Consider the following 23462-nt stretch of genomic DNA (forward strand, 5'->3'; position numbering starts at 1 on the left):
CTTAATACTTGGAGGCTCCCAAATCCTTATTTATAATACAAGTGAGTCAGACTTTAATGCTCTACTATTAGGGGGCGCAAGAGGGATCATATGTCCAGGTGTATTATGGTAAACGAAGTCAATGTGTATAATTAATGTGTGGGAGCTGTAGACGTAGAACCCTGTAAAACTATGCTCCCCTTCCCTAGATCCCTGCTCCATCCTTAGCAGGGCTGAAGATAGGAATTTTCTATGCAATATTTAATCTGCTACTAAAACAAATTATCCATCTCCTTTGATTTACAACATTCCAGCCTTGGGTTGTTGCAACATGACATTATTAAAAGAGAACAAATCATGGCAAGAGAACTGAGAAACTCAAAAGTCGTTTCTTGTGGGAGCTTGGCACGGACATGTTTCACCATGTCAGTGAAAGGTTGGTTGAGAGCTAGCACATCATACCACTTTCCAGTGTGTGTTGAACAAGCATTAGAAAATAATCTGTCATGGTGCGCTGAAATTTCCCACTTGAAAGAGGGAAGAGAAGGAAATCTAGTTTCTTCCCCTCATGTCTATTTTGTCACTTTATTATTTGCTTTAATATCACAAGTAGAATACTACTTGTTTATTATTTGGATTGCAGTAGCATGTAGGGGCCCCAGACATGGACCAGGACCCCTTCGCGAGTGAGGTGCTCTACAAACATGGAACAAAAAAACAGTCTCTGCCTCTGACTGTGTAAATCAAGGGGTTGCTATATCTTTGGTAAGAGCTACTTCTACATCAGTTAATAAGTTCCCAGTACTCCTATTTCTGTGGGTCTTGATGATTACCAAGTAGCCCTGAGACCTGCAGCAATCAGGGAGGTGAGCAGTGGGCTGTGAACATTCTCACTTGGCTCATTCTTAGAAATTCCTGTTGAGTCTTGAATATTGTGCTGAAGAATGTGGTGATTCATACAGATGAAACTCCATCTTCACTCTCCATAGCCGTTAGCATTTTAACTTAAGGATTCAATAGTGGGTACAAAAAAAAAAAGGGAGAACAGAATGTAATCTCACCAAAGCCTGGTAGTCTTGGGTAGCGGTGGAAATGGTGCATGTCTTAATTTAACTGTTTGCAGAATCCCTATTCAGGCATGCAAGCATAGGCATGAATGAAAGAGGGGAACAGAGAGATTAGTATCTTACAGTTACCCTGTCTGCAACAGAATTTGACATTGCATTAGAAACCATTGTCAAATGTGGATTGTGCTCACACTCAAGATGATTCTTAAATCCAGGTTTCCTGTAGACGTACTAGCTTTATTATTATTTGTATTGTGGTAGCAAGTAAAGGCCGAAGTCCCATTGTGCTATGCACTGTACAAACCTAACAAAAAGACTGTTTCTGCTCAAACGGCTTACAATATAAGTAAACTTTAAGGGCATGTCTCCACTTACTGGGGGATCGACATGCGATGATCAGTCCACCAGGGGTCGATTTAGTGGGTCTAGTGAAGACCCGCTAAATTGACTGCCGATCGCTCTTCAGTCAACTCTGGTACTCCACTGGAACAAGAAGCATAAGGTAAGTCGTTGGGAGAGTTTCTCCCATCGACCCAGCATGGTGTAGACACTGCAAAAGGTTGACCTAAGCTACATCGACACCAACTATGTTATTCACGTAGCTAGAGTTGCGTAACTTAGGTCAACTGATCCCCGTAGTGTGGACCTGCCCTAACACACACACCCATTTGAAACAGATTTGTCGATTTTAAGGATAGAAGGGACCACTATCATCCTCTAGTCTGACCTCCGGCATAACATAGGCCATAGAACTTCCCTGAATTAATTAGTGATCCAACTCCAAATCTTGTCATTTAGTTTTTTGCTAGAATAAGTTTTTTACAGTGTTGGTGAAAATTTTCTCTATTTGCTAGCAGTAAGTAGAAGAATCCTGTTTCCTTGAGAGGAAATAGGATTTGTTTTATTTTAAGAGGCAATCACAGTGATAATTATTAAACATGCCATACTATGGTGGGTAAAATTATGGATGCATTTGGATGTGACACTAGATCTTTTTACACTTGTGATGAGTCAGAATATGCACTAAAAATTAGTATTCAGAACTGATGTCTTCTTTATGCACTCTAAATATTTGACTGAAAGTGTCCAGTATATCTTTAAACGCAGGTAATTTATCATGCGCATACCAGCATAAGAATTGTGGTTCATCTTTTAAAAATAAAACAAAAACATATGACATTTAATTGCATTATTAGTTTTCCCTTTTTTAAGTAATAAATATGAAATAATGCAATCGAGGTATGTTTAGCATTATCCTTATCAGAGTACAGCTGGTCTTTTAGGGAAAATTAATAGGCGAAGTAGAAATATAAAAGGACAGATGTTTTTCTTCTGTTGCTAGCTGATGTTCTTTCATCTTGGATTGGCTGGTAAAATATGAAGGGTAAGATTTTTTTCTTTTTTCCAAAGACACAAAAGAGGAGTTGAGTGCCCAGCTCACGTTGGCTTTCACTAATTCCCTTATGTGCCTGTGAAAAGCTCATCCTTCATGTTTGGAAATTATTGAAACTAAATAAACTGCAAGAGGCCGGTGTATAGAAAATATACCTCTTTTCTGCAAAGAAAAGGCTTACTGCGTCACTGAGCACTATAGTCTTGGTACAATAAGAAAAAAAGATAGCTCAGAATGGGACTGAGAGTGCAAACGTGCTGAGGAACTTTATCAGAATCCCTTTGAATAAGAGCAAAGTGCTTTTTTTGGGGTGACTCAAGGTTTGTATATCGTGGTTCAGTGTGTCTGCTCATTGCCTAAGAACCACATGTGTAATCATGCATATATCTATAGGATTACACAGATAAATAGATAGAGTTCCTGGGCCATGAGCAGACACACTGAACTATAGATACAGATATCTAATATATAATCTGTAACTACAAAGTCAATTTGGCATGTTTGGAAGTGATGGACTTTTTAAAAATTAAAAACCTAAGACTTGAAACCCTTTCACTGGGATTTTCCTTGTTTTTGAATAGACTCCTGTTTTGTTCAGGTTTTATCTTTTGGAGTAGGAGAGCAGTTAGCATTGATGTTTGATACAACTCTCCATGTCTGAAGATCTTTCTAGGAGGATGTCTGAAACCTTCATGTAACAAGGAGCCATTTAGGAGACACTGCTCGAATTCAGTAAAGATGTCATTCATTGGACAAGGAGCTACATGGCTATTTCAAAGAAAGACAATCTGCATTGCCAGCCAGCATTGTCTTTGCTCTCCTCAGGGTTGGGGTTCAAGAGTGCAGCCTGCACATCGTATAGGAGACACCGCCAGAGTGGAGTAGTTGGGGTGGTGGCATATGTTGGAGAGAGGTTTATTTGTGGGTATTGAAGAAAAATCAGCATCTGGGGCGGTATTTTCTTACCTTAGCACCTGATCCATTTTCTTACCTTAGCACCTGTGGATAAATTGGAGAGAGTCCAGCGGAGGGCAACAAAAATGATTAGGGGGCTGGAGCACATGACTTATGAGGAGAGGCTGAGGGAACGGGGATTGTTTAGCCTGCAGAAGAGAAGAATGAGGGGGGATTTGATAGCTGCTTTCAACTATCTGAAAGGGGGTTCCAAAGAGGATGGATCTAGACTGTTCTCAGTGGTAGAAGATGATAGAACAAGGAGTAATGGTCTCAAGTTGCAGAGGGGGCGGTTTAGGCTGGATATTAGGAAAAACTTTTTCACTAGTAGGGTGGTGAAGAACTGGAATGGGTTACCTAGGGAGGTAGTGGAATCTCCTTCCTTAGAGGTTTTTAAGGTCAGGCTTGACAAAGCCCTGGCTGGGATGATTTAGTTGGGTTTGGTCCTGCTTTGAGCAGGGGGTTGGACTAGATGACCTCCTGAGGTCCCTTCCAACCCTGAGATTCTATGATTCTATGATCCAAAGCCCATTGGAGTCAATGGGAGTCCTTCTATTCATTCAGTGAGCTTTGGATCAGGACATTAGGACACACCCACAGCTGCAATTTCTGTTAATGGGATTTGCACAAAGACATCAAGTGTAGATATAAACCAGTGTTTCACCATGGATTAATTATGTGGCAGAAGGCGCTGCAGCCAGGCACTCCATCTGCAAGTCAAAACAAAATGTAAGCAATAGGTAGCTGCACTTTTGTAATGCATTTTAATGCCAAAAAACCCTTGATTTTTATGTCTAAGCATTCTTGGATTTATTTATTTTTTTTCTTCCTTTTAGATAAAAATGTCACTCTCACGACTACATTGGGTGAGTTAAACTTTTAAATTGTGTGATAACCCTTTTTAATTACGCTTTAAGCTTTTTAACGGTACAGTCAAGTTCTTAATCATTACTAAGTTGATCTGGTTAGTGTTCATATATTGTGCCCTTTAAATTACATATAAATAGTGCTATGGTTTTAGATTTTTGTTTCTATAATATTTGATTGGTTTAACCACTTACTGATTTGGATTAATCTGTGATTCCATGACAGGATTCATTATCTTGGAGGTGAAAGAGCATATGGTATTGCTAGAATGGCCACAAGTTGAGCACGCTGTAGTCTAGATTGGTCTCTAGCTTCTATACATGCCTCCTTCAGTTGCTCATGATTTTCTCAAACAAATTTCTTGTGTGTGGGTGGGGGAACACTGAATAGAAACAGCTGAGTTATTTTTGAGTTTTTAATCAGGGGGAAAAATCTTACATGCTTCCCCCTATATGTTCTGATTAAACATTTTGTACAGTGATTACTCAAATGACTGGAGCTACAACGTTCAGGGTTGCTCTCTTTTATATCTTTGGATCTCACTGAAATCCAAGGAATAAGCCAAGTTTTAAGAAAATAGTTGAATAATTTTAAAATTTAGAATATATGTTAATTTGGTCTTTTTCATGACTGAATAACTGCCATCAGTAATATGTTCCATTTCTGTTTCCTCTGTGGTGAAAAGTACGGTGAACATTGTTAACTGACATGCATTAGTATAAGAAATCCATCCTTTATATATATATATTTTTTTATTCCAAATGACTTCAGCACACTTTTAAAACACAAGAATCACTTCACCCCTCACTAAAATTCAGACACCTATGGAGTGAGACATCACCATTATTTATTTGTTGCATAGGAACACCAGGTCATGAGCTGAAGAATATTGTAGCCAGTTATACCTTCAGGGGGAATTTAGGCAAAATTTAGGCAGCCACATTGAAGACTATTGTCCCATATCAGTCCTCAGTGACCACAGCTGAACACACCTCACTTCGGAAGCACAGTGTCCCCATCACTGGGTTAGGGCATTGGGTCCGTACTAATTCACAGAGGGAAGAGTTACCTTGCTTATAGCCAGACTGAATTTGTTGCAGGCTATTGTGTGTAAGCACTGTAGGCTCATGCCTATAGCCTCCAGCTTCAGTGGCATCCGTGCACTCTTTAGACCTGATGATATGAAAACAGGTGTAGTTGTTATCAGGGGACAATTTGCTCTGCTGACCATCTATTACTGGTAATGATGGGCTTTTGTTTGACTCTGGATTTTGACTCGAGATCTATGACCGATTGCCTGTGTAGCCACAGGCAAGTCAATTTCCAACCAATGCCTTGGTTTCACATCTGTAAAATTTGGACAGTGCAACTTCTGTACCATACAGATGTGTTATGAGGATAAATTCACAGTATCATCCAGATACTATGGCAATGGAGGCCATGTAAGTACCTAGAGGCAGTGTCATGTAGAGAGAGCACTGGATTAGGATTCTGGAGACCTGGGATCTGTTCCTGGCTCCGCCACTGGCCTGCTGGGTGACCTTGAGCAAATCACTTCCCTGCCCTGTGCCTCGGTTTTCCCATCTGAAAAATGGGGATAATGATACTGCCTTCATTTGTAAAATGCTTTGGGATTTGATAAGTGCTATATAAGAGCTGGGTAAGAACCGAGCTCAGCCGTCAAAGCCCAGGGTGTAATGTGGCAAGGAGAAAGGGCATGGGTGACAATCCAGTGTATGCAAGTGTGTGTTGTCACCAGTTGTTTTAATCATGCCACCACCCAGTAGTTGTGGCTCTGTCGAGTGTGTTTAAGACCTTCTCTTCAAAGACCATGCCAGCAGAGCCTGCCGGTGACCAAAAACCAGAGTCAGCTGGTGACCAAAAAGTCTGAGGGTCCCAAAGGTATCTATTTCATAGTGTACACTGGCAACAGTGGTCCTTGCCAGTCCACCTACCAGCAGTATGAGCCTCATCCCAGTTTACTCCACTGTACTGGCTTATAAGGAACAAAGCTTAGCAACCCTTCTGGTAGCTCAGCACTACTTTTTGTCAACCCTTGTCCCCTCTCCTTCAGGTTCAAGCCCTAAGTGAAATCTTAAATACTACCTATGGTAAGGGCTGTTTTGGGATTTACAGATGATTGTGCCATTTGGAGGGTTTACATATCATTTTTAAAATGTGTTCTGTATTTTACTTAATGTGTTTTACGCATGCTTCAGAGAGGAGCTGAATTTCCTAATTGCTACAAGGTAAGCACATGAATGGAACAGCGCCAGATATTTAATCTGAATGAATGTTGCCTTTGAACTGCACATGAGGGATATGATGTGCCATCTCACAGTATCAAAGGAGAGTGATAAATAAGATGTATTATGGGGATGGTGTAGTGTTCTCTACCGTATATTTTCTAACATTTCGACGAGTCCAGTTTTAAATTTTTCAAGGAGTAAGATTTCTACCACTTCCCTTTTAAAGTTTATTTCACAGTCTGGTAGATCTGTACTGCAGCTTCTCAATTCTTTTTCTTGTTCTCAGCTGCATTTGAAGCAGTGCTACTCAATCTTTGGGAGAACCTCATTCCTAAAATCAAAATGTGGCTTCTCAAGTTTTAAATAAAACTTCTCTGTAAGAGTGACATTCTGTAAGAGGTTATATGGTGCTGAACAAGGAGTGGAAACTGAGTGCCAGTTTATATGTGTAACATAAATTGATTTCATTTCATTTTCTTCATTAACTTTATTTTTAGTCAATTCAAGTAAACATTAGTATTACTGTAAATTTGAATAATCTAAAATATGAATCCAGATAAGTACAAATATTTCATTTTATCTGGATGAATCTTAGATGCTGTATAGTTATATAAATAATGCAAAAGTAGCCAGCTATGAATAGAACTTTGCATATAGTAATTTGGCAAGAAAAGTAGAAAACTCTTTTGTCCAGTATTGTCTGTTTGGGGGAATGTTAGGATATAATGTTTTAGTGGTTTACATTAGTGCTTTATCTTAGGAATTACCTTTTCTCAAGATTTTTCTGCTCTTCTACTTTAGTATTCAGGATTTCATTATATCAGATATAGCATATTACTCTCCTCTATTTTTGTACGTTTCCCTATGGTATTTTTATTCTGAACAGTTCATTGTCACTTTCTTAGGAGTGAGAGTGTTTGGTAAAAGTGAAATCAAAATTACAGAAGAGATCACATGTCAGCCAGAACTTGTGAAACAGCATTCCATTCTTTGTTTGAAGTTTGGCAAAATCGTCCCTTTCTGAAGAGACAGTATAAATAGCTGTTCCTTATGCAGTATTACTTTAGCTGAATTTTCACCATAACAAGGAAGACCATAAGAAATCCTGGGCCTGATATATATCCAATAGGTATTCTTTTGTGCTGTGGTTTCAGAAGTGATACAAAAAACAAGCCTTGTGGATGGGGGAAGTGGCAGATATGGTATCTCTTGACTTTGATAAGGCTTTTGATACTGTCTCGCATGACCTCCATAAATTAGGGAGATGCAACCTAGATGGAGCTACTATAGGTGGGTGCATAACTGGTTGGAAAACCATTCCCACAGAGTAGTTATCAGTGGTTCACAGTCAAGCTGGAAGGGCATAACAAGTGGGGTTCTGGAGGGATCAGTTCTGGGTTTGATTTGGTTCAATATCTTCATGAATGTTTTAGATAATGGCATAGAGAGTACGCTTAAAAAGTTTGTAGATGATACCAAGCTAGGAGGGGTTGCAAGTGCTTTGGAGGATAGAATGAACATTCAAAATGATTTGGACAAACCGGAGAAATGGTCTGAACTAAATATGATAAAGTTCAATAAGGACAAATGCAAAGTACTCCATTTAGGAAGGGACAATCAGTTGCAACCTACAAAATAGGAAATGACTGCCTAGGAAGGAGTACTGTGGAAACGGATCTGAGGGTTATAGTGGATCACAAGCTAAATAGGAGTCAACAGTGTATCACTTTTGCAAAAAAGAAAGATCATTCTGGGATGTATTAGCAGGAGTGTTGTAAGCAAGGCACAAGAAGTAATTATTCCGCTCTACTCTGCATTGATTAGGCCTCGACTGGAGTATTGTGTCTGGTTCTGTGTGCCACATTTTGGGAAAGATGTAGACAAATTGGAAAGAGTCCAGAGAAGAGCAACAAAAATGATTAAAGGCCTAGGAAACATGAGGTCTGAGGGAAGATAGAAAAAATTGCAGAATATGGTAACAGTTTTCAAGTACATAAAAAGTTGTTGCAAGGAGGAGGGAGAAGAATTGTTCTCTTTAACCTCTGAGGAGAGGACAGAAAGCAATGTACTTAAATTACAGCAGGGCAGTTTAGATTGAACATTAGGACAAACTTCCTATCAGGATAGTCAAGCACTGGAATAAATTGCCTAAGGAGGTTGTGGAATCTCTGTCATTGGAGATTTTTAAGCGTAGGTTAGACACACACCTGTCAGGGATGATTTAGATCAGTGGTTCTCAACCCATGGCCCACTTACATCCCAGTCAGCACACAGCTTCAGCCCATGTGACATCATCAGGGCTGAAACTAGGGTGGGGCATGCGGGGCACCTGCCCCAGGTGCAGAGCTGGTGGGGAGAGTGTAAAAATGAGGTGATGCAGGATCAGGCCTGGTGGCGTCAGCCCCCCACCCTGGCAGGATTGGGCACAGCAGCATTAGCAGGAGGCCAGCAGCATTAGCAGCGCCCTCACACCCTGCAGTATTGTGGGTTCCGTGACATCAGCTGGAGTAGGCTTCCCAGTCCCTATGAAGGTGGGCATTTTGCCCTGGACAGGGCACCCTGGCTCTACCAGGTAGGTATGTGTGCCAGCCCAGTGTTGGTGGGGTCTGGATGCTGGGGTTGGGTGATGGGGTGGTATTACCTGGCTGAGGGCAGCCTCTGGATGGAGGGGGCTGGACATATGGAGGAGAGTCCCTGGCTGTAGGGTACCTGGCACCAGGCAGGGTTCCCCATCTTTGCAAGCAGGCTCTGCAACCGTGTTTTCCGGGTGCTCAGCACAGCCACGCTGCCAGAAGCCCCACAGAGGTGGGGGTGGTAATACACCAAGCAATGCCACCCTTACAGTAAATTAATTAATTTTAACAGTTAATGTTTTGACTCATTTTGCTGATTTAAAATGCTCTTGGTAGACATTTGCCAGCGTTGAAATGAAAGATGTATATCGTATTGCTGTCATATAGCAAATACTAAACCTTTTTTGGTAGCTGTACAGGCAGCATATATATTGTATGGATGCGGCCCACATAACGCAGAGAGCTGCATATCTGGCCCGCAGTGGTAAATAGGTTGAGAACCACTGCTCTAGGTCAGGGGTAGGCAACCTATGGCACGCATGGCAAAAGCTGATTTCCAGTGGCACTTGCACTGCCTGGGTCCTGGCCACCAGTCCAGGGGTCTCTGCATTTTAATTTAATTTTAAATGAAGCTTCTTAAACATTTTAAAAACTTTATTTGCTTTACATACAACAATAGTTTAGTTATATATTATAGACTTATAGAAAGAGACCGTCCAAAAACGTTTAAATGTATTACTGGCACGCGAAAACTTAAAATAGAGTGAATAAATGAAGACTCGGCACACCACTTCTGAAGGGTTGCCAGCCCCTGGTCTAGATAATTCTTAGTCCTGCCATGAGTGCAGGGGACTGGACTAGATGACCTCTCAAGGTCCCTTCCAGTCCCATGGTTCTATGATTAATTTAAGATTTGTCATGTTGAAAACTCCAAAAGATCTCAGTCCTGCAAGCTCTCACACAAAGCCCTGATTCAGGAAAGCATGTAAGCACCTGCATAACTTCAGTAGTAAAGCATGTGCTTAAGGGCTTTCCTGATTGGGGTTACTTTCCTAAATTGAGATCATAATTAGGAGTAAGGTTGGGCACAGAAATATCTTTATATGAACAAGGTTTGACACACCTGCTATTTAAGTAGAGTGAGTATCATCTTCAAGAGGAACTTACGAATTTAGGAATAATCGCTGAAGCCTATTGGAGTTTCGCCATAGACTTTAATTAGAGCAATGTAAATATACTGGTATTTTATAGTAAAATTGTTTTTCAAGGCCAGATTCCTATCGCATTTAGATCAGTGTAAATGCAGATTAATTCTGTTGAATTCAGCAGAGTTTCTGAAGTACAGTTGTGAAATTGATCAGAATTTTTCCTCTTTTTTGGGTGAGGGGGCCTTACAACCATAATATTTGTATTTATAATATTCTCACCTAATGGACATGAGCATAATTGAATTCACAAGCGCTTTGGAATTCAGATGTTAATGGGACACAGATGAAAGTGAACAGTTGTTGCTAACAATTTGCAGAAGTCAAACCCACCTCTCTTCCTACTACCTCCAATCCACTGTTATGGCTCTGAGCTCAAATTAAGAAAAAGAAAAAGCAGGATGAAGAAATGCATCATGCATAATGAACTCCCAAATGTGGGCTCTAGCTAGGCACAGGACAGAGCAGATTAAACAGCAGAGTGCCCTGTCACCCACTTGTGGAGGTCAGCACTGGGGACTAGCAGTTTAGGAAATGTACGTAGGTAGGTGGCCTCTGAAACCCAATAACAATGTGCTGGAGCGTAGGTGCCTACGGGAGCAGAACAACACCCAGAGTGATTAACGTGATTCCTCCTTTCTGAAGGGATAGTTTGCCATTTTGTAAGGGAGCAAAAATAGTTATTTTTGACGTAGGGAATCTTTCAAAATAGTGTTAATCAAAAGCTGCAATTTCATTCACAATTAGCATCATCTTTTTAAATATAATTTTCCATGTGATGTGATATTATTGTACACTGTTTATAGGTTCTAACAAAACAGCCCCCGCCCAAACAACCCCCACCACCAACCAGACAACCACCATCGACCAGACAACCACCACCAAACAGACAGCTTCTTCAACCACCACCTCAAAACTCACATCAACCATACAATCAACAGCCAGTGTCACAATGACCACTTCCAAGACTTTGTCTCCTTCCAGCTCCGTCACAGGTACGTACTATAGACTGCTGCCTATTTCCCACAGTATGCTAACTTATATTCTTCTGTTATCTGCATTGCTCTGCAGTCTTGAAAGCTTGCTCTAAATATCTTTGGTAACTTTAGCATTAGGAAAAGACCATTTGACCCAATGTGCATTTGAGGTTTTTAAATGGCACAACATGTTTGTGAATTCATATTCAGGAAATAAACATGCCAGACTTACAGTTAATTGTAGTTTTATCTGATTGGGCATTTTAGACATGTTTTTCCATTGTTTACGAACTGTAGCATTGAAAATTTCCTTAAAAGAAAGAAGAATCTACTGAGTTATTGGTGTAAATCTTGAATAACTCCACAGAAAGATTTACACAGGTATAATTGAGGTCAGATTCTGACCTGTCAACACTTAAATAAGAAGGAAGTTTTGTTAAGATGACTCAAGAACTTAGGACTCTAAGCCAATTTTGAAAATGTTACCTGGGACTTTGAAATGGGCATCCTACTCCTTTAAGACATTTTGAAAATCCAATCCTCAAGCTAACGTAAGGACAGTATACTCAAAGGTTAATGTAAGATTTGATTGTTTTTTTGTTGAGGTATTAGGGGATGGAATTATATCTCGTACACTGTTAGCGGTGACTCAGTATTTTGAGTTCAGAGACACTTGTGTTTTACAAAAACAGTTAACTGATATGATGGCTTGATTGTTCATGGTGGATTAGATCTTTTATACTGACCTACCAGTAGAGTACTTTTTTAGCAGCTGTTCATCAGACCTTCATACGACCAAAATATGTCCTCTCTCTACTGCTATGAAAATTGAAATCAACAAAAACATCAGTACAAACAAAATGCATAACAACTGTGAATTGGAAAGGTGACACACATTAGATAATATAATAAGTCTCTCTTATCTCCATCTTCTGTTATTCTTTGATACCAGCTAAGCCCATCACACTTGTTGAGTTCAATTAGTTGATGGCTTACAACCTCTAGATGCTGGAGAAGAATTTCCAAGAGTTATCTCTGTGCCTATAACAGGGAAAAACTGTAACGACACCACCATCTTACCATCTTGCAACAGTTACACAGTTAACATTCAGTTAGTGTGCTGGCAGTGAAGCCAAGAAAGACTCTACTTGTTGGCTAAATAGATAAGCCATTCTCTCTTCTAAATGAGAGCCATGTTGGGTGGAAGCCTGTTATAGTAGACAACAGGAACTCTTCAGGAGGCTAAAGAACTCCATTTCTGTATTTCTGTCATTCCTTCAGTTCTGTTTTCTTTGAAGGCAATAATTCATTTTGGGAGAGGATTTCATCATAAGTGCCAAATCTAAATGTCCAGTTGAACTCAACTTATATTCTAAATAACCTCTCTTCGCCCAATACAACTCCTGTGCATAACAATTCCATGTAGGAAGTATAGGCCCTACTGAGCTTATTTAACATCATGTCTCTGGATGGGTCATTGGTGGCAGGGGTTGAATTTGGGACTGCTAGATCTAAACACATGAGCCTCTGCTACCTGAGCTGAAAGATCTGTTAGCCAAGACTGTAACAGTGTCATGAACCCCTGTGTGTGGCCAGGCACCAGTAGAGGAGGAAAGAGTGCCACACTGAGTGAATTGCACTTCACATCTGACAACCTGTATTCATATGAATATAAAGCTGTCAGTCAATGTTTCCTAGCAGGCAGCTGCTGACCCAAACTACTTTAATCATTGACACTTATAAACAGATCATGTGCTTCAAGTTAGGTGAAGCCTTTTAATGTGGGCAGTGCCTGTTAACCTCAGCAGATGCCATGGCACATTTGGTTGGCCACATCAGCTCAAATTGCATCTTTTGATTGGGATGTTAAATTAGTTAAACCTTTCAGAAATTGGAATCTGCCTGGGTGAAGGTGTGGGATGGGTTATCCAGGCGCATGATATCTGGGGCAGGAATCTGTCATAGGTGGATGATGATTGTGCAGGTTTCTGTTGGGCTGAATAGCTGTATCTACAGGTGGGAAACTCAGTTTTCCTAACCCACTGAGTTAGGAGTTAAGGCTATGAGTTTTGATTCAGGTAGACTAGTAGTTTATAAGGAAAAGTGTGTGGTAAAAATGTATCATAGTGCAGGAATCTATGGACATTAATATTCAATTATGATTGATCGCTTTGTTTGCTGTTCCAAAATTCCAGTTCTCCTGTGGATCTCTGGAAAGTACCAACCTTGAAGAGAGTTTGTCATGCTTTCCACTCCATGCTTGGCCAGCTCCACTGACTGGAGCAGAAAGAGGTGTGGGGGTAGAGGGAGTTGCCTGCCAGTTGTACTCTTGACAACTCCTGTGCAAGTGTATAAGGGAGGAGAGTGGCTCCTAGTGCCATCCTCCTCACTCGTTGTATGTGCTGAAGCTGGCCAGAATCTGGCACTCCAGGAATGTGGCTCTGGGTTTCAGTGGAGTTGGTTGATATTTTACCAGCAGCACGATATAAAGTTGTCACCTGAGGTCCTCAGATGATGTGATGATTGGGCAGAGGGTATATAAGAATCTAGACAGATAGAACTACAGTCACAGTACATTACATCAAAAGTTACAAGTGTCATAAAAACTGTCTTTTTGTTTTCTTCTTAGCCACGGCAAAATCTGCAGCTGTGCTATCCAGAACCTCCAGATTTGATGTGGGCAGTTTTTTTGGTGGCATTGTGCTGACACTTGGAATGTTAGCCATTCTCTACGTTGGATGTAAAACATATCACTCAAGAAGAGGTGTTCAGTACAGAACCATGTAAGTTTTTTGGAGGCGTGTTCCCCTTTTAATTTGTTAGTTTCTTGTTGGAAATGAAGAGAAGAAAATGCTCTACTTTCTTGCTCAGTGGAGATTTATTTTTTTTTTAAAAGGCAGGTTGGTATCTCAGCCGCTTAGAGCCTTCATCAGTTTCACCTCCTCAACTGATCCTCATTTATTCATGGGGCCTATCTTTATTGGGGATTTTCTTGCTTAGATTTTAAGCTACTTGTTTGTACATTGTCTAGCACAATGCACCATTATGCTAGGCCCTGCAGTAATACAAATAAATAATAATTCTAATCTGTTCTGTAAAATCCTTTCTTACTACCCTGCCCTTTGGCTAGTCTAAATTCATTCATTCTGCTTTTTTTGTTGTCCTTGTTTATGTCCCTGAAAGTTCTGACTGATTCTAATCTTGTTCCCACTTCCTTCTCCATTTCCACTGCAGGGTTAGGGTTGGGTTTTTTGGGGGGTGGAGGGGTTAACCTTCAGATCTTTTGAGAAGTTCCTCAGAACGATATATTGATCATCTCTGGTTCTCTGCATTCTTCTTTTGCGTATTACTGTTGCTGTCATTGTGCTGCCTTTTAGAACCTCCAGCCCTCTTCCAGAATTTTGCATGTTAATATTTACTAGAATTCTTCACTGCTGAATATTTCTTCCATGAACTCTGATGCCTGAAGAATTCTCTCTCTCACCCAGACCCTTATCTCTCTTTCACATCCGCACACTCACCAGTCCTATCATTTCTTGGTATTCTGCATATAGCTACTCTTTCTCTACTTTCCTCTCTATCCCTCCTGTACTTATTGTACCTATCTGTGGTGACATTCCAGTAGCTGTATGGTCAATAAATTATCATTTGTTGACACTTGTATTTCTTCTTCCTAGTTTCTCATTCCTTTCCATCTGCGTATAGACTCTTTTGATGGTATTTTTTTCTTCTTCATTTTTTGTAGTAGAGCAATTCAGCTTTCTATGTGAATCCACCACATCAATCCTGGATGTGTTGGATTCGCATGCCAGATTCTTGGAATTAAATTGTCCCTCTTTCCTTCTTACAATCTACCATAATTTACGGACTGGCTAACAAGCCAGTTTTGAATCCAGGGTTTATTACACCATCTGCTTAAGCACAGACTGTCTAAATCAGTCACCCCTCATCACAGAAAGCATTCCAATGATCTGTAGCCAACATTTACAAACTTAAGCCTAACCTGGGGCACTCATGTTTGAAAATGTTGAAGTGAACCTCAAATCCTCCCCTCTACAATATAGGCCCATCCCCAGCTTTGTCTCCTATCTTACTCTTGACTCTCCAAGAGATTACATGTATAGAGTCTGCCTTCAGGTCTCTTCCCAAATCCCTGAAGTCAGATAACTTGGTCTTTTGTTTCTTACTTAACACTCCCTTTACTTGTTCCTATATGGGTTAGACTTAGTGGAAATGCCCCTATCATTTTCTAGGTTTCTCATCACATTCATTACCAGATCATAGAATCATAGGCTTGGAAGGGACCTTGTGAGGTCATCTAGTCTAGTCCCCTGCACTCATGGCAGGACAAAATATTAGGATCCTTCATCCTGGTGCCTGTTTCTTTATATGGGTCACATTTTGGACTAGGTTCCTTGCTGTAGAGTCACTAATTAGGATCACTTGCCTTTGCTTTATTTTTTAATCCCATGCAGTACTTGTTTCTTAGTCACTGACCAAGCTACTGCATATTTTTGGTTTATTAGTGGTATGTTACTTCTTCTTGTAGGGGAACAATAGCTATTTTGTCAGGACATATTTCAACTGTATAGGTTCAGAGAATGTCTTTTTTGCTTTTCTTACTAAGCTGCCTTCGCTCTTTTTTCATTGTGCACTACTGTCCAAACTGTAATCTCACCCTGGGGTGTTAGACCCTCTGGGACAGAAGCTGGAACGTCTTTACACTGGATTACCTTACTCCCTATGGTTTCCTTTCTCCATGTCAGTTGAAGGTGTTTGTTTTACTTGAGGTGACTTGTTAGAACTTGATAGTGTCAAGGGATTCTGGTACATCTCCCTCTCTTGAATTCTGTTTGCTAGTCTCAGGATCCATTGAGTCATGGCTCCACCCCCTCATTATCAACAGTGACTCTTCCAACACCCCACTGTTCATCCAGCCTCCACCAGCCCCCTTCCAAACAAAGAAGCACATACAAGAGTCATCAACTAGCTCTTATTTTCAGTCATTCTTTTCCCAGTATGCCAATCCTAAGCATTCAAAAATCATGTTTCAGCCCCCCTACCCTCCCAAGATCATAAGATTAGCTTAAAATCATTATTTTTTAAAAATGGGCATTCTTTTTCTTTGCCTTTTGTTTTTTGAGTCTTTTGATTAGTGCTTTTTAACTTTTTCTCCACAACAATAAGGACTAGAAACATCTTTGTTTAAAAGGAAAGCTGAGATGCCTCATGTACTCACATGACTCCAGGGGGTGGGCTTTGAGAATAACATCATATCTTCTGGAAGTCGTCACAAAATTGGGAGTTGGCAATACTGCTTATCAAAGCGCTGTAGTGCTAGTTGCCCCTGTCTTTTCACAAGAATCGCTCTATGGAATACTCCTCTCTGATTTTACTCTCCTCCATTTTTAAAAACTGTCTTGTCTTTATTTTTCTTGTTAGACCTGTGTGGACACTTAGGAAATAATGACCACATTGTCAAAATAGCTATTGATAAAAAGCAGGTAAAATGAGGTACTTGATCGATTGGAACATATGATATACCAGTTAGTGAATCTGAGTGAAATGCACCCTGGAAATTAAAGGCTGGTTAATGAACCTATCAAACAAGTAAAATCTATTTTGAAAGGGGTGTGGATAGCTGGAAAAGCATTAGACAATTAGGAGGGAAAAAAACAGGGTTTCTCAGAAGCGATGTCCTGGTAGTTGCCATTTGGCATCTTTAAATCCAAATGTTAGGAAAATCTAGAAGAAATTGGAGAAAATATAAAGAACAGATATCAAGAGCCTTATTTTCAGAGCAACTGGGCACCAGCGGCTCCTTCCTGGACTTCAGTTGGAGTTTTGGATGCTCAGCACTTCCAAAAGTCAAGGTTGAAAAGGATAACACAACCATAAGCAAGAAGCGATGCAGGTTTATAGAGACAAATCAGGCTAAATAAACTTTAATTGTTTTTCTGATAAAATTTCAAAATTATTGACTGGAGAGAAGTAAGGTAGATGACGATCTGCCACCAAAACTCTCATTGCCTTCATTTATTATACATCAGATATTTTATTTTGATTGCAAGTGCTCCATCATTAGCAAAGCAGCTAATGCAGGCAATTATTACACATCAAGAAATTTGTTACTGGAATGCCCTATATAAAAATCCTGTTATTAATAATTATTTATATTGCAGTAAGACCTATAGATCCCACCCCAATTGTATTAGGCACATTACAAACGTAACAAAGAGATGATCCCTGCCCTGAAGAGTGTATAATCTGGGGGTCAATGGAGCCATTCTTTTTCTAAAGCCAAAAAGGGAGCATCAGATATCCAAAGAATATAGGATTGGGCCTGTATGCAGCAAGAAAAAATGTTCTCTTTGTGTTTTGGTGACATACTTGTTGTTTCTCTTAGTTTGTGTAACTGCTGGGGTAATGTTTGTGGGTAGTAAATAAAACACCAAGTAAAACAGTTGATGTGTAATAGCAATTTAAGTCACAGGAGTGTTGGGTGAACAAGACATGCAGAGCCCAAGTGTATTATTTGGACAAACAAAACACTATTAGCCATTTGTTTCAAAATGTTTACCTGCCCCAAAAAGGGTATTTGCTTTGGATTGGGGTTTTCAGAAACCATTATTTAAAAAAATGCAATCCAGTACATAAATTCATGTAGGATTAACACTAGAAAATTGTCTTTGTTTGTTTTTAAATAATTTCATTTTTGAGAGTAGAAGAGAGAGAAATAGTGAATAGCTTCAATCACTAATATAGGCAAGGGAGAACAGAATAAAATGTACCTATTGTGAACTTTGGTAGTTACTTAGCTAGATGAATGAAATATGAAAACACTGCAATGTCTTATATGTCGAGCAAGGCTTAAGGCATGTGGTGAAAGATAAGTGTTTTAACATCAGGCCTGGTTCCGAGAAGCACTGAGTAACAGACAATCCCATACAGGCATTGTGGGTGCTCAGCACTTGCCAGGATGAGTGCCTTTAGTAGCAAATAAACCTTGCTAGCAGTAAAGTGCGTCATGACATTCTGAAACTTTTGATATTGTATTGTAGAGCATTGAGCATAGAGCTTTTGCAAATGATTAATTACCATGTTTCTGTTACAGTGATGAACATGATGCTATCATTTAAAGATACTTCAGAGAAGACAATGGGGAAATTCCACCCGATCACTGCTTTTAGAACATCTGTTTGAAAAAGTTTTTTTTTCCTTTCATAACGGTAGTCCCAGTCTCTAATGCATCCATAGATCTGATCCTGCACAGTGTCAAGATCTTCCCAAGTACCCTGAGCTCCCATTTATTTCAATGGGAACTGGAGGAAGTTAGTACTTTGAGAAACATGCCCTGTTGGTGATGCAATTAAAAAAAAATCCTTTAAAGTTCGTTACCTAATGATGAACTGAAATGCTTTTTAAAATAAATGCATAGAAACTTTTGAGATCCCAAATCATTACCATAATATACCATGTGACATTACAATTGTGAATACATTTGATTATTGCCTACGTACTCCATAAATGCGGATGGTTCTACGTTGGGTACAACAGGCTGAAAAAATACTAGCCGCAGTTAAGGAAAAATGCAATAGGCTTGGCAGGTAAAATACAAGAGGAAGTGACTTTGCTACTATTTTGTATTAACATATATTTATTTGTAACTTGAAACTTGAGATGGACTTTTGTTAATGATTTGGGAACCTCAGACTGTTTTTTAACAAAAATATTTCCGTTCATTGCTGATGCTAGTAAAGGGATGTGAGATTATTCCAATTTATCAAATTACAATTTATAATGTTGTAAAATATCCAGAACAGGATGATAGAAAACATACTTAAAATATAGTCTACCGATGATCCGTGATCTGTGGGCATATTCCTTGATGGGTCTTCACAGAGACGACTCATAACTGTTCATAGTGGGGGGGCACAATTTAAATGTTCTGGTATGCGGGGTTCAGGGTAGGGCATATCAACCCTGGCGGAAATCTGAGGGGGCATATGACCCTATGTGCTACTTCCACCACATTGCCTCTGGGTGTGCAGAATAAAATATAGTGAGAATCAAGCTGTGGGGAACTGGGAGGGGGAGGAGATACAGTCCATGCAAGTACTTGTCTCTTATGAAATGGTCTACAAGTTGAAATGGGCTAGATAATCATTGTAATATACAGGTTTTATTTAGAATTAAATTAGTAGTTCCTATCCAGCAAGTCACAATGGTATGATTGAGATAAAATTGTATTTTAAAAAAAAAAAAAAAGGTTTGCCTCCTACTGTGAATATGAAGATTTCCACTGAAAATTGTTCTAGCTTGAATGTAATTTAAAATCCCTGCTCTGTTTTATTCGGAAGCTTTATACAAGGTTTCTAGTAGGATTTTAGGAAGAGTTGGGAATAACTCTCCAAATGCAAGTGGTAAAATATAGTATGTAGGATAGCATTTAAAATATATATCTGTGCCCTACATTCTTAACATTGTTTGCAGGACCTGGTGCTGCTGTACTTACACATTATGATCTAGTCCAGGGATGGCCAACCTGTGGCTCCAGAGCCACATGCGGCTCTTCAGAAGTTAATATGCAGCTCCTTGTATAGGCACCGACTCCGGGGCTGGAGCTACAGGCACCAACTTTCCAATGTGCTGTGGGGTGCTCACTGCTCAACCCCTGGCTGTGCCCCTACTCCACCCCTTCCCACCCCCCCTCAGCTTGCTGTGCCCTCATTTCCCCCCCCCCCCCCAGCCTCCTGCATGCCACGAAACAGCTGATTGGGAGGTCCAGGGAAGCGGGGGAGGGGGAGGTGCTGATCGGCACCGGTGGGTGGGAAGTGCTGGGAGCGGGGATGGGAGATGATGGGGGGCTGCTGATGTATTACTGTGGCTCTTTGGCAATGTACATTGGTAAATTCTGGCTCCTTCTCAGGTTAGCCACCCTGATCTAGTCAAAAGTCCATTGTAGTCAATGAAAAGACTCCCATTGGGTGATATCAATGGACTTTGAATCAGATTTTTATTTCATTGGGAGTCATATGCAAAGGGCCTGACACTGATTTCTAATTCCCTTCCCGTTTACACTGGTGTAATTGTATTGACTTCAGTGGATGTATTCCTGATTTACACTGATATATATATATATAAGAAGATCCGAGTGAGACTCAAAGACTACAAATCTGGAGTTCCTTTAGATTATTTCAGCAACAATGAGCTAATTAATGTTCAATCCCAGTCAGTTTCCCTTTGCAGCTGGCCCTGTATGGAAAAGTGCCTCTGATGGATAATGATGATTCACCATCCAAGACACAACCACATACGTATTAGACAGCTATTGAAAAGTTTGTCCAGGGGCATTTTTGCATGCAAGATGGCCAGTAGTGTGTGATGCAACACTTTGGTGGAAACAGGTCTTATACTATTTTGTTTAGAAATATTTCACTCTTTTAAGTCTTGCACTTTCATAGGATTTTATTTAAAAAAAAAATCTGTTCTAAACATAATTCTTTCTGTATATGATAAGACCTAGTCCTGCAAACCCTTCCTGCTATGGGTAGTCCTTACTCACACACTCCCTTTGCAATCAGTAGAATTACTTGTTTGAATACTCACAGGAGGAAGGGTTTGCAAGGCTATGCCATTAAAACTTTTTTTTCTTTTGTTTTAAAAAAAAATGAAGTATTTTAAGTGATTGTTAATTTCACTGCTTTGGGGAAAACCTTGTCTTTTTCTTTTTATATGTGTGTGTATATATAAAGAATACAGCTAAACAGTTTGCAAATCATTGTTCTACAGGATTTTTTTTGTAGTTGCCCAGAGTTTTACTGTATTAAGTGCTACTCAGTAGAGTTACTGAGATCCTCTGACCTCTGTTGTGCAGATGAATAATAAAATGAAATGTTTGCCTTTATTACCAGAATGTCAGATCCAATGTATTTTTTATTTTATTAAACAGTGTTTTAATTCCTTAAGAATCATTCCCAAAAAATGTTGGATGAAAATGTCAATTTACAATATACAGGTGTTTCATGATCTGCTTTTTAGATGGTAGAACACAAGAGTTTAATTTTTTGCCAGAACTTCTGCAGTTTAAAGTACGTTTTATTTTATTGTTTGAAGTTTGTGTGTGGAAAACAATATTAATGTCTGCAGTTAAGATGTAGCAGTAAATGATGCAAAGGAAAGTTAAATTCCTTTTTGGGGGGAGGGTGTATACTGTAGGAAGTGAAAATTGAGTCCTACTCACTATTAAGGTTCAGAATTTAAATTCTAATGAAAGGGAAATGGATTTATATAAATAAATAAATATATAATAAATATATTAAAATAAATATATATAAATCCATTTCCCTTTCATTAGAATTTAAATTCTGAACCTTAATAGTGAGTAGGACTCAATTTTCACTTCCTACAGTATACACCCTCCCCCCAAAAAGGAATTTAACTTTCCTTAATTTCAGCCTTATGGTCAGTTGACTATTCAAATAATACTAGTCAGATAATGACAGAACTCTTTGCTGTACCATAATATGTGTAAAGTTCATACATAGACCTCAGCCCTGCAAGTTGCTCCATGTTTATGGTCACTTGTACCCAGGTGCAGGTGGACTTGAATTCAGTTGGACAGCATGTAGATGCAGGGGTCTACCCATATGTAGTAACTTGAAGAATCAGGGCCTTAAAATGCACAGCTATTTAACTATTGCTAACCCTCTATGCTTATCCTATGGACATGCAGCTCATCTGTGGCAAAAATCCCAGCCCTGTGCTCAGCCCTCTAGGCTGTGTTGCCTTATTGTAAAGCTGTTTGAACTTATCTACTCTGGAAATGTTAGCTGCATTATGAGAACATACAATAGAAAGTTCCCAAGATCTAACAATGCATCCATTCTGGAAATGTTATACAGAATATGCAGGTAGTCTCTGAGTTGTAAAACTGGTTGCCTTATAATGAAATACAAGACGATAAAGCCTCAATTCAACAAAACACTTAAGCACATGCTTAACATCAGTGGGATTTATGCACATATTTACATGCATTATTGAATCAGTGTCTAAGAGAACTAGAATAAACAGTGGCTCAATCTCACTGCACAATTATTTTGGCATCTCCCTCCCCCTGGAAGGAGAATAAGAAGTTGAAAGATGTTCTTCCTTTTGACATCAAGTACTCTTTCCTTTCACGATCTGCTATATAATACTCACCATAGCCCCCTAAAATAAGTTGCCTTGAAAGTTAAGTGCTGCCTAGCATCCAATGTGTTTTTAAAAAGGGGTGGGGGGGAGAGAGAGAGAAAAGTACAGTGCAGGCATCAGATGTAAGATTTTAAATTCTCATAGCTATTCAAATGACTTCCTTCAGTCTTGACTTAGGCTCATTTTGTACATCACATTGAGATCAAAAGCTCATGTTCTACCTTCAGACATTATTCAAGTTACCTGTATGGGGAAAAAACATCATTTTGGAATTTTTCCCACACTGGTAACTTACAAAAGGGCAATCTGTTTTTGCTCAAACGTCCATTTAATAAAAAAATAAAAAATTTGGACTGAGACCAAAAGTGCAAAATTGGACCACAAAAGGAATCTGAGAATTATGGGTATCTGTGGATGTTACAATAATGCAAAGAGTTTTCAAAGCCAACAACAAAAAATGGGCAAGGCTAGAGTTCACAAGTTATTCCAGGGTTTTTTTAACCCCTGCATGTTTGCCTTATTTTTTCTTTTGTAAAGTGTTTATGCTTCACTTAAACTAAATTCACCTTTTGTCATAGCCTGATTATTCTGCTCTCCATTATATACACAGCATTCCCATCTTCCACACCTTGCAGGAGAACAGGATCTCAACTGAATTATATTATGCAGGTTTCAGAGGACGTCTTTCCTCAAAACAAAAGTCTGTCCCTTCTAACTCGCATTATCATGATTTTTTTTAGAAACTGTTTGCAATTTTCGTTCTCCAGCTTTATCATAATGAAATCTATCAGGCCAAAACTTAAGTTGAAGCTAGCTGCTGTGATTTTTTTTTTTCATCTGACTGCAAGTGTTCTTGTAGGCCTCTGTTTAATCTTATAGCTGTTTCACCCTGCTGCTCTATTTTTATCTTCTGGAAATGGAAAATTACTGACGTGTAACTTTTTGTTTCTCTGAAGATAGTATAACAGGATGCTCACGTCTGTGTTTTAGCTTCCTGGGGCAAAA

The 23462-nt window shown here is 39.5% G+C and overlaps 1 protein-coding gene across 2 annotated transcripts in view; it reads left to right on the forward strand.

Annotated features, from left to right (window-relative positions):
* The window catches only part of TMEM123 (transmembrane protein 123), a 36220-nt gene extending 16298 nt beyond the window's left edge, over window positions 1-19922 (forward strand). For both annotated transcript variants that reach the window (XM_045019158.1, XM_045019149.1), the window contains exons 3-6: window positions 4230-4259; window positions 11094-11282; window positions 13894-14047; window positions 18379-19922. In XM_045019158.1, coding sequence (XP_044875093.1) covers window positions 4230-4259; window positions 11094-11282; window positions 13894-14047; window positions 18379-18403 — 398 coding nt within the window. In that variant the 3' untranslated portion in view covers window positions 18404-19922. The remainder of the gene's footprint in view (window positions 1-4229; window positions 4260-11093; window positions 11283-13893; window positions 14048-18378) is intronic.
* The last annotated feature ends 3540 nt before the right edge of the window (window positions 19923-23462 follow it).

The sequence above is a fragment of the Mauremys mutica genome, chromosome 1 (genome assembly GCF_020497125.1).
Source record: "Mauremys mutica isolate MM-2020 ecotype Southern chromosome 1, ASM2049712v1, whole genome shotgun sequence".
NCBI classification, from domain to species: Eukaryota; Metazoa; Chordata; order Testudines; family Geoemydidae; genus Mauremys; species Mauremys mutica.